Source organism: Gorilla gorilla, chromosome 8 (genome assembly GCF_029281585.2).
Source record: "Gorilla gorilla gorilla isolate KB3781 chromosome 8, NHGRI_mGorGor1-v2.1_pri, whole genome shotgun sequence".
NCBI classification, from domain to species: Eukaryota; Metazoa; Chordata; class Mammalia; order Primates; family Hominidae; genus Gorilla; species Gorilla gorilla.
In genome coordinates this window covers 145,927,272-145,944,465 of record NC_073232.2, presented here as the reverse complement: position 1 = coordinate 145,944,465, position 17,194 = coordinate 145,927,272, and the positions used below count along the sequence as shown (strand labels likewise).

The following is a 17,194-nucleotide window of genomic DNA, read 5'->3' as shown; positions in this document are numbered from 1 at the left end:
TTATGAAAGAGTAGTCCAAATTCCACTCGGTAGTCGGGATCAATCACCCCAGCGAGTAACTCCCTCTTTGCTGGTTGATTCAGAGGCATGAGTAGCCCGAAGTGGCCAGTGGCAGCCTTGCAGTTCAGTGGAATCACTAGGGTGTCTGAGTGGAAGAATTTCTTCCTTTAGAACTAAGACCTAAGAGCACAATCATGGGAACAGGATGCAAAACTTTTACTCATGGGTCGCTAGAGGTAGTAATGTGGACACCACTCTCATTTCTACCCCTTGATTTTTGGACCTGTGAATTATGGCTACAGAAGAAACTACTAAATATTGGACACTGATTCAGAGCATATGCAGCCTTCTAGAGAATCTTGTTCCATCCCTGCAAGGTATTGCCACCTAGCTAGTACTTTGGGTCTTCAAAAGGCCACTCCATTAGTCTGTCAAACCAGCTGCTTCAGGGTGGTGGGGAACATGGTAAGACAGGTTAATTCCATGAGCGTGGACCCACTGAGGTACTTCCTTTGCTGTGAAGAGAGTTCCTTGATCCCCAGCAATGCTGTGTTGTAATACCATGGTTGTGGAAAAGGCATTCTGTAAGTCCACCAGTAGTAGTAATGGCAGAAGCATTGTCTGCAAGCAAATGTGTATACAGATATATCCTTATCATTCATTATTCCTTCTGGAGTTGGAGTCACTACTGATAATAACCAAGGCACTGTAGTAACAGTTTCACTTGTCAGGATACACAACGCTGGACTCTTGAAAGAGGCATTCAGTAAAACTTTAATTTCCCTGATAGGCCCAAAATAGCTGATTTAACAAAGAGGCATAGTGGTCTCCTAAAACAACCCCTTTTCAAATTTCAATTCGGTAATGGATCCCTACATAGGTCTCTGTCTTGCCACAAACCTTACTCTCTTAATTGAAGGGTTTTTTGTAGACTCACACCTTATACCAACTTGAAAAACCTTCCCATCACCCTTTCCTATATTTGAAGTGGGATATGTTTCATCTCTACGTATATAAAGACTGTTTATAAATGAGGACCTTTAATAATGTCTCCTATCTTTATAAAATTTTGTTCCTGTCCCCATCCCATAAGGGCTAGAGGCCAGATCCATTAACGGTAGAATGTCCCATGGACCAGGTAGCTGACCATCTGCAATAGGACCCACGTAAGCTTAACTTTCACCATCCCTAAGTCCTTCCTGAATATTTCTCTTTTTTAAATATTTTTTTTACTAAAGATATGTAGCATTTTCAATTAAGGTCCAGTATTAAGGATATTCTTTTTTTTTTTTTAAGTTCCAGGGTATGTGTGCAGGGTGTGCAGGTTTGTGACACGTAAACGTGTGCCATGGTGGTTTGCTGTACCTATCAAACCATCACCTAAGTATTAAGCCCAGCATGCATTAGCTATTTTTCCTGATGCTCTCACTCCCACCATGTCACCCCCCCATAGGCCCCAGAGTGTGTTGTTCCCTTCCATGTGTCTGTGTTCTCATTGTTCAGCTCCCATTTCTGAGTGAGAATATACAGTTTTCTGTTTCTGCATTAGTTTGCTGAGGATAATGGCTTCCAGCTCCATCCATGTCCCTGCAAAGGACATGATCTCATTCCTTTTTATGGCTGCATGGTATTCCATGGTGTATATGTACCACATTTTCTTTATCCAGACTGTCATTGATGGTCATCTGGGTTGATTCCATGTCTTTGCTATTGTGAATAGTCTTGCAATGAACATACACATGCATGTATCTTCATAATAGAATGATTTATATTCCTTTGGGTATATACCCAGTAATGGGATTGCTGGGTCAAATGGTATTTCTGGTTCTAGGTCTTTGAGGAATTTCCACAGTGGTTGGACTAATTTACATTCCTACCAACAGTATAAAAGTGTTCCTATCTCTCTGCAGCCTCACCAGCATCTGTTGTTTCTTGACTTTTTAATAATCGCCATTCTGACTGGCATGAGATGGTATCTCATTGTGGTTTTGATTTGCAGTTTTCTAATGATCAGTTATGTTGATCTTTTTTTCATATGTTTGTTGGCCACATAAATGTCTTCTTTCAAAAACTGTATGTTCATGTCCTTTACCCACTTTTTAATGGGTTTTTTTTCTTGTAAATTTGTTTAAGTTCCTCGTAGACTCTGGATATTAAACCTTTGTCAGATGGATAGGTTGCAAAAATTTTCTCCCATTCTGTAGGTTGTCTGTTTGTGCTGATGATAGTTTCTTTTGCTGTGCAGAAGCTCTTTAATTAGATCCCATTTGTCTATTTTTGCTTTTGTTGTAATTGCTATTGACATTTTTGTCATGAAACCTTTGCCTGTGCCTATGTCCTGAATGGTATTGCCTAGGATTTTTTCTAGGGTTTTTATAGTTTTCAGTTTTACATCTAAGTCTTTAATCCATCTTGAGTTAGATTTTGTATAATGTGTAAGGAAGGGGTCCACTTTCAATTTTTGGCATATGGCTAGCCAGTTGTCCCAGCACAATTTTATTTATTTATTTATTTGAGACAGAGCCTTGCTCTGTCACCAGGCTGGAGTGCAGTGGTGTGATCACAGCTCACTGCAACCTCCACCTCCCAATTTCAAGCGATTCCCCTGCCTCAGCCTTCTGACTAGCTGGGACTGCAGGCACGCGCCACTACATCTGACAAATTTTTTGTATTTTAGTAGAGACGGGGTTCCACCATGTTGGCCAGGAAGGTCTCGATCTCCTGACCTCGTGATACACCCACCTTGGCCTCCCAAAGTGCTGGGATTACAGGTGTGAGCCACTGTGCCCGGCCACCAGCACCATTTGTTAAATAGGGAATCCTTTCCCCATTACTTTTTTTTTTTTTTGGCCAGGTTTCTTGAAGATCAGATGGTTGTAGGTGTGTGGACTTATTTCTGAGTTATCTATTCTGTTCCACTGATCTATGTGTCTGTTTTTGTACCAGTAGCATGCTGTTCAGGTTACTGCAGCCTTGTAGTATGGTTTGAAGTCAGGTAGCTTGATGCTGCCAGCTTTGTTCTTTTTGCTTAGGATTGTCTTGGCTATATGGGCTCTTTTTTGGTTCCGTATGAAAATTAAAGTAGTTTTTTCTAATTCTGTGGAGAATGTCAATGGTAGTTTGATGGGAATAGCATTACATCTATAAATTACTTTAAGCAGTATGGCCATTTTCATGATATTGATTCTTCCTATCCATGAGCATGGAATGTTTTTCCATTTTTTTGTGTCCTCTCTGATTTCCTTGAGCTGATTTGTAGTTCTCCTTGAAGAGGTCCTTCATTTTCCTTGTTAGCTATATTCCTAGGTATTTCATTCTCTTTGTAGCAGTTGTGAATGGGAGTTAATTCATGATTTGGTTCTCTGCTTGTATGTTGTTGGTGTACAGGAATGGGTGTGATTTTTGCACATTGATTTTTGTATCCTGAGACTTTACTGAAGTTGCTTATCAGTTTAAGAAGCTTTTGGGCTGAGATCATGGGGTTTTTGAGATACAGGATTATGTCACCTGCAAACAAAGACAATTTTACTTTCTCTCTTGCTATTTAAATACACTTTATTTTTTTCTCTTGCCTGATTGCCCTGGCCATAAATTCCAATACTACATTGAATAGCAGTGGTGAGAGAGGGCATCCTTGTCTTATGCTGGTTTTTAAGGGAAATTCTTCCAGCTTTTGCCCACTCAGTATGATATTGGCTGTGGGTTTGTCATAAATGGCTCTTATTATTTTGAGGTATGTCCCTTTTATATGTAGGTTTTTGAGAGTTTTTAACATGAAGGGATGTTGAATGTTATGGAAGGACTTTTCTGCATCTATTGAGATAATCATGTGGTTATTGTCTTTAGTTCTGTTTTTGTGATGAATTATGTTTATTGATTTGCATATATTGAACCAGCCCTGCATCCCTGGGATGAAGCCAACTGGATTGTGGTGGATAAGCTTTTTCATGCACTGCTGGATTCAGTTTGCCATTATTTTATTGAAGAGTTTTGCATCAATGTTCATCAGGAATATTGGCCTGAAGTTTTCATTTTTTGTTGTATCTCTGCCAGGTTTTGGTATCAGGATGATGCTGGCCTCATGGAATGAGTTAGGGAGGAGCCCCACCTTTTCAATTGTTTGGAATAGTTTCAGAAGAAATGGTACCAGCTCCTCTTTGTACCTCTGGTAGAATTCAGCTGTAAATCTCTCTGGTCCTGGGCTTTTTTTTTTTTTTTTTTGGTCTGCTATTACTGCCTCAATTTCAGAGCTCATTACTGATCTATAAAGGGATTCAGCCTCTTCCTGTTTCACTCTTGGAAGGGTGTATGTGTCCAGGAATTTATCCATTTTCTTTTGGTTCTCTAGTTCTTTAATTGTGATGTTAGGATGTCAATTTGAGATCTTTCTGGCTTTTCGATGTGGTCATTTTAGTGCTATAAATTTTCCTCTTAATACTGCTTTAGCTGCATCCCTGAGATTCTGGTACATTGTCTCTTTGTGCTCATTAGTTTCAAAGAACTTCTTGGTTTCTGCCTTAATTTCATTATTTACCCAGGAGTCATTGCGAGGCAGGTTGTTCAATTTCCATGTAGTTGTGTGGTTTTGAGTGAGTTTCTTAATCTTGACTTCTAGTTTACGCTGTGGCCTGACAGACTGTTTGTTATGATTTCAGCTCTTTTGCATTTGCTGAAGAGTGTTTTCCTTCCAATTGTGTGATCAATTTTAAAATAAGTGACACATGGTGCGGAGAAAAATGTATATTCTGTTGTTTGGAGGTGGAGAGTTCCGTAGATATCTATCAGGTCCACTTGATCTAGAGCTGAATATCTTTGTTAATTTTCTGTCTCAATTATCTGTCTAATATTGACAGTGGGGTGTTAAAGTCTCTCACTATTATTGTGTGGGAGTCTGAGTCTCTTTGTAGGTTTCTAAGAACTTGTTTTATGAACCTAGGTGCTCCTATATTGGGTACATATATATTTAGGATAGTTAGCTCTTCCTGTTGAATTGATTCCTTTACCATTATGTAATGCCCCTCCTTGTCTTTTTTGAATTTGTTGATTTAAAGTCTGTTTTGTCAGAAATGATGATGGCAACCCCTGCTTTCTTTCACTTTCCATTTGCTTGGTAAATTTTCCTCTATCCCTTTATTTTGAGCCTATGTATGTCTTTGCATATGAGATGGGTCTCTTGAATACAGCACACCAATAGGTCTTGACGCTTTATCCAGCTTAGCATTCTGGGTCTTTTAATTGGGGCATTTAGCCCATTTACGTTTAAGGTTAATATTGATATGTGTGAATTTGTTCCTGTCATGATGCTGGCTGGTTATTTTGCAGACTTGTTAATGTAGTTGCTTCATAGTGTCATTAGTCTGTGTACTTAAGTGTGTTTTTGTAGTGACTGGTAACAGTTTTTCCTTTCCATATTCAGTGCTTCCTTCAGGAGCTCTTGCAAGGCAGGCCTGGTGATGATGAATTCCCTCAGCATCTGCTTGTCTAAAAAGGATTTTATTTCTCCTTCACTTATAAAACTTAGTTTGACCAGATATGAAATTCTGGGTTGGAAATTCTTTTCTTTAAGAATGTTGAATATTGGCCCCCAGTCTCTTCTAATTCTCACTGAGAGAATTTTGCATTGGATTAGAACATACTCCTTTAGCTCAGCAAAGTTTGTTATTACCTATCTTCTGAAGCCTAATTCTGTCAATTTATCTATCTCAGCCTCATCCCAGTTCTGTGCCCTTGCTGGAGAGGTGCTGTGATCATTTGGAGGAGAAGAGACACTCTGGCTTTTTGAATTTCCAACCTTTTTGCATTGATTTCTTTCTCATTTTCTTGGGTTTACCTACCTTCAATCTTTGATGTTATTGACCTTTGGATTGGGTTTTTGTGGGGTCCTGTTTGTTGATGTTGTTGTTGTTGCTTTCTGTTTGTTTAACAGTCAGGCCCCTCTTCCACAGGGTTGCTGCAGTTTGCTGGGGGTCCACTCCAGACCCTATTTGCTGGGGTCCCTCCTGCACCTGGAGCTATCACCAGTGGAGGCTGCAGAACAGCAAAGATGGCTGCCTGCTCCTTCCTCTGAAAGCTCCATCCCAGAAGGGCAAAAACCTGATGCCGGCTAGAACTCTCCTGTATGAGGTGTCTGGCAAACCTTGTTGTGAGATCTCACCCAGTCAGGCAGCACGGGATCAGGGACTGGCTTAACGAAGCACTCTGGCTACTCCTTGACAGAGTGGGTGCACTGCACTGGTTGGAATCCCCCTCATCCGGACTGCCTGGACTCTTCAGAGCCAGCAGGCAGGAGAGACTAAGTCTGCTGAACTGGAGACCATGGCTGCCGTTTCCCACAGGGGCTCCATCCCAGGGAGATCAGAGTTCTGTCTGCAAACATCTGGCTGGAGTTTCTGAAATTCCTGCAGAGAGGCCTCATACAGTGAGGAGAGATGGAACTGGGTCCCATCTAAAGAAGCAGTGTGGCCACAGTCTGCCACAGCCTCTGTGCTGCACTGTGGGGAATTCCTCCCAGTCCAAACCATCCAGTCTCCCTGGCACAGGCAGGGTAAAACGGCCACATGGAGCCACAGTGATGGCAGCCACTCCTCCCCCTGGAAACTCAGTCATCTTAGGCAGTCTCCAGTGTGCTGCTGCTGGCTGCAACCCAAGCAGCCACCAAGAGCCTTCACAGTTCTGTGCTTGGGATCCACCCTGGTGACATGGGCTCATGAGGGGATCTCCTGATCTGTGGGTTGCACAGATCCATGGAAAAAACGTGGTTTCCCTGATGCAGTAGCACAATCACTCACCACCTCCCTTGGCTGTGGGTGGGAGTTTCCCTTACCCTGTGCAGCCTCTGGGTGGGCCGTCACTCTGCCCTGCTTTTCCTCAGTCTCCGTGGATCACGCCAACCGCCAGGTCAGTCCCAGTGAGAACCTGGATACCTCAAGTGAAGATGCAGGATTCACTCACCGTTTCTGTTCTTCTAGGTGGGAGCCACAGGCTAGAGCTGCTTCTAATTGGCCATCTTGGCCCCTCCCCCACTTTCTGAATATTTCAGTAATAAGAAGATAAATAATCCAGGATCTCCCTCTGATTCCCTTCAAGAAGTTTCAAATTAGTACTACAGGGCCATTCCCACAATCAGTATGGACTATCAAAAAGGGAGGTAGAAAACTCCACTTAGTAAATAAAAATTTGGAGATAATAAAATCAACATCATATACAATAATGAAAAAACCAGGCAACCCCTTCTTGGCAGTAGTACATTCTGGAGGAAATTCAATAATAAACAACAAAAGCCAGTCAAACACAGCTGCACACTGTTCTGTGTACTATTGATCTCCTTACTATATTGGTCTGGGTGCTTTCATTGGTTTGCAAGCCAGAGGCTAAAACCTTCCAAGTAAGCCATTGTTTAAACCAACACCATGAATGCTAAGGACCACAAGCCATCAATTTTGGCTACTATAAGCCTTACAACCTAGAGATTTTCCTGGCTTGTGTGTGACCAAACAAACCAACAACTGAGCCACAGGGCCTGCCCACAGGCCAATGTTTTAATTGACAAACAACCTCACAGCCTATTAACAACACACGCCCAAATCAGGCCATATGATTTAAAACCTATTTGCAATAGAACATCACCCATATGGGGGCAAAACCTTGGAATGTGGAAAACTGTTTGCTTGCCCACCCTTAATTGGGGCTCTCACTTTGCCAGTTGGGTTACTGCACCTCGGTTCATTATGACGGTATTGCAGATGTCATTGTTGCCTTTGCAAGCTGTGCACCCACACAGCTCCTTGACTTAAAAGATATTTGCCAGTCAGACTCCCAGGCCCAATATTCCCTTCTGTTGTAGTTTGGTTTGTTTGACCTCTTCAAATCTCCTGTTGAAATTTCATTGCCAGTGTTGGAGATGGAACTTAATGGGAGGTGTTTGGACCATAGGGACAGATCCCTTATGAATAGATTAATGTCCTCCCTTGGGGTGGGTGAGTTCTCACTCATTAGTTCTCATGAGAACTGCTTGTTAAAAGAAAACAAAACCTGGCACCTCCCTCCCCTTCTGTTGCTTCCTCTCTTGCCATGTGATCTCTGCACACAGCAGCTCCCCCTTTATCTTCCACTATATGTGGAAGCAGCCTGAAGCCCTCATGAGAAGGAGATGCTAGTGCCATGCATCTTGTACAGCCTAAAGAACCACGAGCCAAATAAACTTTTTTCTCTTTATAAATTACCCAGCCTCAGGTGTTCCTTTATAGCAACACTAAACAGACTAAGTAAGAAACCTTCAAATTACACAACTGTGTCATGATCCTGGCTTGGCTCTCTGCCACAACCTACACCCCACACTCCCAGACCTAAGAGGAAACCTGGTAGAGGTTACTGCTACCCATCCCTTTTTTAACATTTAATGAAGATTATTGCTTTCACAAGGAGGAAATTGTCCTTGAGGAGAGGACAGCCCGCTTCCCAGTGCCTCTCCTATTTCCCTACTGCAGCTTTCCACCATGAATTCCTGTCCTGAGTATTTGACCGTGGCCACCACAACCACCCCCTTTGTGTTAAGGACTGAATATTTATGTCCCTCCTTAAATGCATATGTTGACATCCTAACCCCCGGTGTGGTCATATTTGGAGGTATGGTCTTTGGAAGGTGATTAGGCTTAGATTAAGTCACAAGGGTGGGACCCTTATCAGTTGCCTTATAAGAGCAGGAAAATCTCCCCTCTCCCGCCTCTCCCCACCTTACCCACATGCATGAACCAAGGAAGTGCAATCTGAGGACATGATAGGAATGCAACCATCTGCAAACGAGGAAGAGAGCCCTCACCAGGAACCAAATCAGCCAGCTCCTGATCTTGGACTTTTCAGATTCCGGAACTATGAGAAGTATATTTCTGTTGTTAAAGCCATCCAGCCTACGATAGTTTGTTATAGCATCTCAAGTAGACTAAGTCAAGTTGTGTTACCAGGAATGTGGTACTGCTGTGATAGTATCTAAACATGTGGAAATGGCTTTGGAACTGGGTAATAGGTAAGTAGAGATTGAACGTTTTAAGGTTCCTGCTAGAAATATGAATGCTAAAGGCCCATTTAGATAACCTGGAAGTCAAACCTGATGAAAAGGGTGCTTTAACCAGACACAGGAAGAGTGTGTCCAGTGTTATGAGTGTACACCATATTATAGAGGAATGTAAACAAGAAAACAAGTACCTTGATCAGGGAATACATAGCTCTTAATAACAGCATGGTAAGTTTCCCGATTACATTGAACAATTCAGACATACCAAGAAAAGCCAAGGGTACAGAATCAAGTGATACTGGAGGAAAACATTGCTTTTTCTAGACCTTGAAAATAAACGTTTTAGTGTCAGGCCGTAACAGCAGAATTATAACCAGAGAAAAAGTTACAGGAGTTGACCAAAAAGATGGAAGGAGACAGTTATCATCATAGTCGAGGGAAAAAACATACCTTTTCAAAGGGATAAAGAACAGAAAGCAATATGTATGGCCTGCAAATTGGAATTCAGTGAGGTATCACAAAGGTTGAATTCCTGGGATATAAATCTGAGATATTTCAAAAAGACACAGATTGCAGAACTAAAAATAAAAAACCTTTTGCAGTTTCATTAAGAGCAAATGAATACTTTAAGAAAACCAGTAGAAGTCCGGGCGCGGTGGCTCATGCCTGTAATCCCAACACTTTGGGAGGCTGAGGTGGGCGGATCACGAGGTCAAGAGATCGAGACCATCCTGGCCAACATGGTGAAACCCTGTCTCTACTAAAAATACAAAAATTAGCTGGGTGTGGTGGTGTTTGCCTGTAGTCCCAGCTGCTCGGGAGGCTGAAGCAAGAGAATCGCTTGAATCTGGGAAGCGGAGGTTGCAGTGAGCAGAGATCTAGCCACTGCACTCCAGCTTGGTGAAAGAACAAGACTCCGTCTCAAAAAAAGAGAAAGAAAGAAAGAAAGAGAGAGAGAGAGAAAGAAAGAAAGAAAGAAAGAAAGAAAGAAAGAAAGAAAGAAAGAAAGAAAGAAAGAAAGAAAGGAGAAAGAAAGAAAGAAGGAAAGAAAGAAAGGGAAAGAAAAAGAAAGAAAGAAAGGGAAAGAAAAAGAAAGAAAAAGAAAGAAAGAAAGAAAGAAAGAAAGAGGGAGAGAAAGAAAACCAGTAGTAATTATAGGCTATCCCTTTGGTTCTGTAGCTTCTTCCCAATGTCAAACTAGTTGATCATAAATATCAACCAATCTTTAGTGGTGATTTGTGAAATTTTTGGCACACGCATCTCCTGAGAAGTATACACTGAACTCAATTTACAGTCTTTTATCCCTCACCCAATTCCCACCCTTTCCCGTGAGTTCCCAAAGTCCGTTGTGTGTCCCCAAAGTCTATTCTTATGCCTTTGCATTCTCATAGCTTAGCTCCTACTCATGAGTGAGAACATACGATGTTTGATTTTCCATTCCTGAGTTACTTCACTTAGAATAATAGTCTCCAATACCATCCAGGTTGCTGTGAATGCCATTAACTCATTATTTTTTATGGCTGAGTAGTAGTCTATCGTATGTATATACTACAGTTTCTTTATCCACTCCTTGAATCGTGGGCATTTGGGTTGGTTCCACATTTTTGCAATTGTGAATGTGCTGCTATAAAGATGCATGAGCAAGTTTTTTTTTTAAATCACCTCTAAAGAACTTACTTATGTAGCCAAATACCTACCACCTGTTCCCCAAGAACCTATGGAGATGAAAATATTTTAAAAATAAAAAGTAAAATACAATAGTGTGGGGAAAAGAAAGAGAGATCAGACTGTTACTGTGTCTATGTAGAAAGAAGTAGACATAAGAGACTCCATTTTGTTCTGTACTAAGAAAAATTCTTCTGCCTTGAGATGCTGTTAATCTGTAACCCTACCCCCAAGCCTGTGCTCCCTGAAACATGTGCTGTGTCACCTCAGGGTTAAATGGATTAAGGGCTGTGTAGGACGTGCTTTGTTAAACAAATGCTTGAAGGCAGCATGCTTGTCATCACCACTCCCTAATCTCAAGTACCCAGAGACACAATAGACTGCAGAAGGCCGCAGGGACCTCTGCCTAGGAAAGCCAGGTATTATCCAAGGTTTCTCCCCATGTGATAGTCTGAAATATGGCCTCATGGGAAGGGAAAGACCTGACCGTCCCCCAGCCCAATACCCATAAAGGGTCTGTGCTGAGGAGGATTATTAAGAGATGAAGGAAGGCCTCTTTGCAGTTGAGATAAGAGGAAGGCATCTGTCTCCTGCTCGTCCCTGGGCAATGGAATGTCTCGGTGTAAAGCCCGATTGTATATTCCATCTACGGAGACAGGGGACAACTGCCTTAGGGCTGAAGGTGGGACATGCTGGCAGCAATACTGCTCTTTAAGGCATTGAGATGTTTATGTATATGCACATCAAAAGCACAGCACTTTTTTCTTTACCTTGTTTATGATGCAGAGACATTTGTTCACATGTTTTCCTGCTAACCTTTTCTCCACTATTACCCTATTGTCCTGCTGCATCCCCCTCTCTGAGAAATGCCTGATAATGATCAATAAATACTAAGGGAACTCAGAGACTGGTGCTGGCGTGGGTCCTCCTTATGCTGAGCGCTGGTTCCCTGGGCCTACTTTTCTTTCTCTATACTTTATCTCTGTGTCTCTTTCTTTTCTTAAGTCTCTCGTTCCACCCAACGAGAAACGCCCACAAGTGTGGAGAGGCAGGCCACCCCTTCAAATAGCAGCAGCAACATTATTTGATAATCTTCCTAGCTCTGATTATAATAATCAGTTCTCTCCAAATGTTTTCACAATCAAGAAACAAACACAGAATGATAATATTTATACATTGAAAAAAAATCAACCAATCTGCCAAGGGAAGGATACCAAACGTTTTGATACAGTCAGCTTCCTGAATTGCTCACCCAAATGTGTATGGGATGAGGTTCTAATATTACTTTTGATTCTTCCCATATAACTAGATGACATAGTCAGCAATTGCTTCAGTTAGTGAGAGTGGCTATACTCTGCACAGTAGACCTTAGAGGATGTTTGGTTTGAGTAGTGAAAGTTCCTAACAAAAGAGGAAGTTTGAACATCTTTACATTAATGCAAAACAAAAACAAATCTTAGTCAATGAAAAAGAGTCAAATGAAGTCTCCGTGCACCGTTTTGGGAAAGCTGTCAACTTTGCGATGCCATCTGTTTCTAAAAAAGATTTCCCTTGGATATTCTCAATTTTAAGTCACCTATGGGTTGACAAGTCCAAGAATCCAAGGGAGCTCTCTTTAGTTCAGAGACATGAACCCAAGACGCAAGACCCTGAAGCTTTGCTGCAGTGTTGAGTAGTAAGAAGACCCTGGTATGGTTTTTTTCAGTGAGACTCAAGGGCAGTTTTTCTCTCGTGTCATCTCCAAAAGACCCAATCTTTAGGTTCTAGGTGATGGAAGATCTGAACATTCTCAATTGGTGGTTCATAGAAAGCCTACTTCAACTGGTGGAAATGTACATTTGCAAAATGCATCAAGGCCTTGCATTGTCGAGTCACATCAGAGCTAACAAGTACAGGGAATACACAACATCGTATTATCAAAGGAATAGATATTCCAGTAATTATTTCATAAGGGGTTAGTTTGTGTTTTCCCACAGGGGTTAATCTAATTACCATTAAGGCTAGTGGTAAAAACTTTTGACCAAGATAAAACACTTGATTCTATTGGTTTAACTAATTTTAGCTTCAAGATACCATTAGTCCATTCAACCTTTCCAGAATAGTGAGGATGATAGTGCAATTGGGTTTGCAAAATCTTATTTATTAACTTGTCCCATAAAGTGAGTTGCCCAACAACTTTCTCCAAACCTGAATTTGTGGCTGTACTCATTGTTTATTTGGAATATTCTGGGTCAACAGTGTCCTTCTTGGGCACCATTCTCCTCAGCAGTGCACACTCTGCACAGCAAATGTGCACACACAGGTCGATACGCATCCTGACATTAGGAAAGGATTACTGTTAGGGTTTTGGGACTCAGACTGGCTTCCCTGCTCCTCAGCTTGCAGACGGCCTATTGTGGGACTTCACCTTATGATCATGTGAGTCAATTCTCCTAATAAACTCCCTTTCGTATATACATCTATCCTACTGTTTCTGTCCCTTTAGAGAAAACTGACTAATACAAATTCCCCACCTCAATATGATTCTGACACTGAAGTGGTGTGATCCTAGATGGAAGAGCTTTTCAATAACATGAAAATTATGTTATAACTTAATATTAAAGTAAACATATATATTTAAAACCTCTCTCTGGCTGGGCGCAGTGGCTCATGCCTGTAATCCCAGCACTTTGGGAGGCCGAGGTAGGTGGATCACCTGAGGTCAGGGGTTCAAGACCAGCCTGACCAACATGGTGAAACCCTGTCTCTACTAAAAATACAAAAAATTAGCTCGCATGGTGGTGGGTGCCTATAATCCCAGCTATTCGGGAGGCTGAGGCAGGAGAATCACTTGAACCCAGGACACAGAGGTTGCAGTGAGCCAAGATCATGCCACTGCACTCCATCCTGGTCAACAAGAGCAAAACTCTCAAAAAAAAAAAAAAAAACCTCTCTGTGAGAATCACTCGAACAATTAAGATATTCCATGACTTAACATATAGTTAAAATAATCATGTGATGATTTATTTATATTCTGGGAAAATGTTTATTTTCAAATACTCATATGCAAAGAAAGGAATCAGTTTGAGAAATCCTGACCTCAAACAATTCGAAAACTTGTTTGAAAGCGGGGGGTTCAGGGTGTCCTCCACACACTCATGAGCGGGGAATGACACAGAGTTTGTAACGTGGTGGGATACAGCCAAACCCAACATGTACAGGGCTGAGGTCGATATCCTTTGGGTCAACGAGAGGCTTCAAATTAAAATGCTGCAAAATGGCACACAACAAAAGAAACAACTCCATGCGAGCCAGGCCTTCTCCAGCACACACTCGTTTTCCTAGAAGTAACAATGGTATTGATGAGACACTGAGGGAGTTTCAGAGACACGACACTGTCAACAGTGAGACTAGGGGAAGCGGGGAGGAGGAGGCTGTGGGCAAACGGCCATCACAAGGCAGGACTCACCCCTCTCTGCCTATTAAAAGAAGCACAAAATGTACTTGAGTGGAAGGATACCAGCGACACTGACTAATTCGGGGACCAGCCTTCATACAATCTCAATTATCCAGAGCTCAGCTGCAAAAAACTGGTGTTAAGTTGGGAAGACCGTGTCTGCCCAGTAAAGAAGGCACCCCCAGTGCTCATCAGTGATGCCTACAGGAGGGAAATAGTGCCCTGTTAGAAGCTGGGGCTCCAGCACTGGGTGTGAAAAGTATGGAGTTGGTTGTATGATCTTCCCACAACAATCCCTAAGATGAGGCCCTGGGAAGGAGGACAAGTGCCTCAAAGAAAATCACTGAGTCACATCCCAGGAAGGCTTTGATGCTTCCTGTGATGATTCTACGTAACCAAAGGTTAGGTTTTGTTTAGTAGCTCTGGTTTAAAATTAGGGAGAATTGGGTAATATGGCTTTGAGAGCTTTTCACTAAGTCTTGTTAAAATAGAAACAAAATTTAGCAATGAATGATGTAAAATGTCTAGTCTCGGGGAAAAAAAAATCCACCTACAACACTTCATTCCCAGGATTGCTGCTAAAAGATGTTATGTAACTTCTCTGAACAGGGAAGAGCACATTTGGGTCATGTTGTCAATAGAAACAGGGCACACAGTGAGGTCTGGAGTGTCAGTGGGTGCCTGGGACCAGGGCAGAGCACATGTGGAGTGGAGATGAGGAGTGTGGGCTGCTCCTCAAGGGAAGGTACTGCCTCTGATCTTTCTCACCTGTGGAAAATGGCTTGAAATAGTCACTGTACTTGAACTTTCCATTTTCATTCAGGAAGTGTTCTGGCTTAAACTTTTCTGGATCAGGAAATTCTTGGTTGTCATACAAAACAGAGTCCAGAGTTGGCACTACGACTGTGCCCTAGGAGAAACAAAGACTGTCTCAGTGAGTCATGTTAACAAAATGTGGGCTTTCATCTGGAAACCCCCAGTGAAGAATGTTGTTTTGAATATTTTGCTATATAGGATAGTATATTTCCAGTTGAAGGAGTTGCTTAGTGAAGGATTAGATAGAAAGCAGTCAGGGGTCAGGTCTAAATGAAGATGAAAGCCCTAATCTCACAGGATTAACCCCAGGGCTGGTTGTGATAGTTTGTTCCTGGCATTAGAATTCACTACAGTCCCAGGCACTATCTGCTGAGGCTCTTTTCCAGATTTCCTCCACCTCTCTGGTCACCAGGCCAATGTGAGCACTCCTGGAGATGCAGTATCCCACAGGGTGGGAGTGGGGCCAGCCCTTCCACTCAGTGACCCCTGCCAAAGGGAAGGGTCTTGGGGCCCCCATCCTGCTCCCTGGCAGGAAGGCGATTAGCTGATAGGATGGTGTTCATGCTGTGTGCTGCAGGCTAACGCTCAACCTTGGGGATGAGGTATCCTCTGAAAATAGTGTCTCGGGTTGCTTCATGGGGCAGGTTGGAGGGCACGAGGGTGATGAACCGCTGAATCTCATGCACCACAGCATCCATGTAGGGCATCTCTTGCCTATCCTTGATGGCAGGGATTCGGCTTGGCCCAATCACCCTGTCAATTTCTTCATGGAGCTTCTCTGCCAAGATATAAATGGGACGAATTTCAGGGATTGGTTCCTGGCCAGTTGGGCATCCACCCATCATCCACCCATCTATTCAATCACGCTTTTATCCATCTGCCCACCTACACATCCATCCACCCCTCCATCTATACACCCCTCCATCCATCCATCCATCCTCCATCCATCCATCCACCCACCCACCTAGCCAGCCAGCCATCCACCCTCCCATCCACCCACTCACCCATCCATCCAACCACCCATCCATCCACCCTCCCATCCACCCACCCACCCATCCATCCAACCATCCACCCACCCACCCATCCATCCACCCACCCATCCACCCACCCACCCATCCATCCAACCATCCACCCATCCATCCACCCACCCACCCATCCATCCAGCCATCCCTCTCCATCCACCCACCCACGCATCCATCCACCCATTTATCCACCCTCCCATCCATCCATCCACCCAACCACCCATCCACCCATCCATCCCCCACCCACCCACCCACCCACCCATCCATCCAGCCATCCCTCCATCCACCCACCCACGCATCCATCCAAGCATCCACCCATCCACCCATCTATACATCCAACCATCCACCCATCCACCCACCCTTCCATCCATCCACACATCCATTGACCCATCCATCCATCCACCCATCCATCCATCCATCCATCCATCCATCCATCCATCCATCCATCCGTCCATCCATCCACCCACCCATCCAGCCATCCATCCACTCCCCTACCCATGCAGAAGATGTTTATGGAGCATCCTAAGCAGTGCTTAAGGTTCCCCAGGTCCTTTGAATTACTGGAAAATGCTCCAAAAACTTAGTGAGAGCTAAGCTCTATGAGGTTATTTACAGGATGTTTTGGTATCCATTATCTCAGTTGATTATGGCTTATTCAGTTCTCTTCATGTCAAGAGCAGAGAATAATGAAAGTGTTTTGGAAATTTCTTCTGGGAGGGTAACCTTTGCATTGATAATTACCCCAGGCTTGTTTATTGCATGCTTCTGAGTATGAAGGGGGTTTACAGAACAGAATCAGACATGCAGGGTCTACTTCTTGAAGTCTGAAAGTCTCTGTCTTTCTGACAGAGGTAACAGCTGCCTTGAGCAAGTTGCCTAGCCTTCCCATGTTTGGAGTTTCCCATGGAACATCATCATATGTTGAGTGAAAAACCAAGCTGCAAAATGTTATGTACAGTACCCAGGTAAAATATTAAACACATACAGCAATAATATGAATATTGTGCTGATAATTAACAACTGTTAAAAGTGCAAAGCCACACAGCAATTCTGAAGCCATTTCTGGTGAGAGAGGTGGGGAGATGTGAGGAGGTAGACTTTGGCTGGCTCTGTAACACATTTTCTTTTTAAGAGCTCTGATGTAAGTATCGCAAAATGTTAATAAACGTTCAATTCGGCAATGGATATATACATGTCAATCATATTTATTTTCCTTTTGTCTATATTGGAACCTCCTCATAAATA

At 42.8% G+C, this 17,194-nt stretch overlaps 1 protein-coding gene across 1 annotated transcript in view; it reads right to left on the bottom strand.

The window, feature by feature from the left end:
• Positions 1-13,656: 13,656 nt before the first annotated feature.
• The window catches only part of CYP2E1 (cytochrome P450 family 2 subfamily E member 1), a 47,886-nt gene continuing 44,348 nt past the window's right edge, over positions 13,657-17,194 (bottom strand). The window contains exons 10-12 of the mRNA XM_055353999.2: positions 15,518-15,705; positions 14,880-15,021; positions 13,657-13,995 (exon numbers count right to left, since the gene is read on the bottom strand). Coding sequence (XP_055209974.2) covers positions 13,811-13,995; positions 14,880-15,021; positions 15,518-15,705 — 515 coding nt within the window. The 3' untranslated portion in view covers positions 13,657-13,810. The remainder of the gene's footprint in view (positions 13,996-14,879; positions 15,022-15,517; positions 15,706-17,194) is intronic.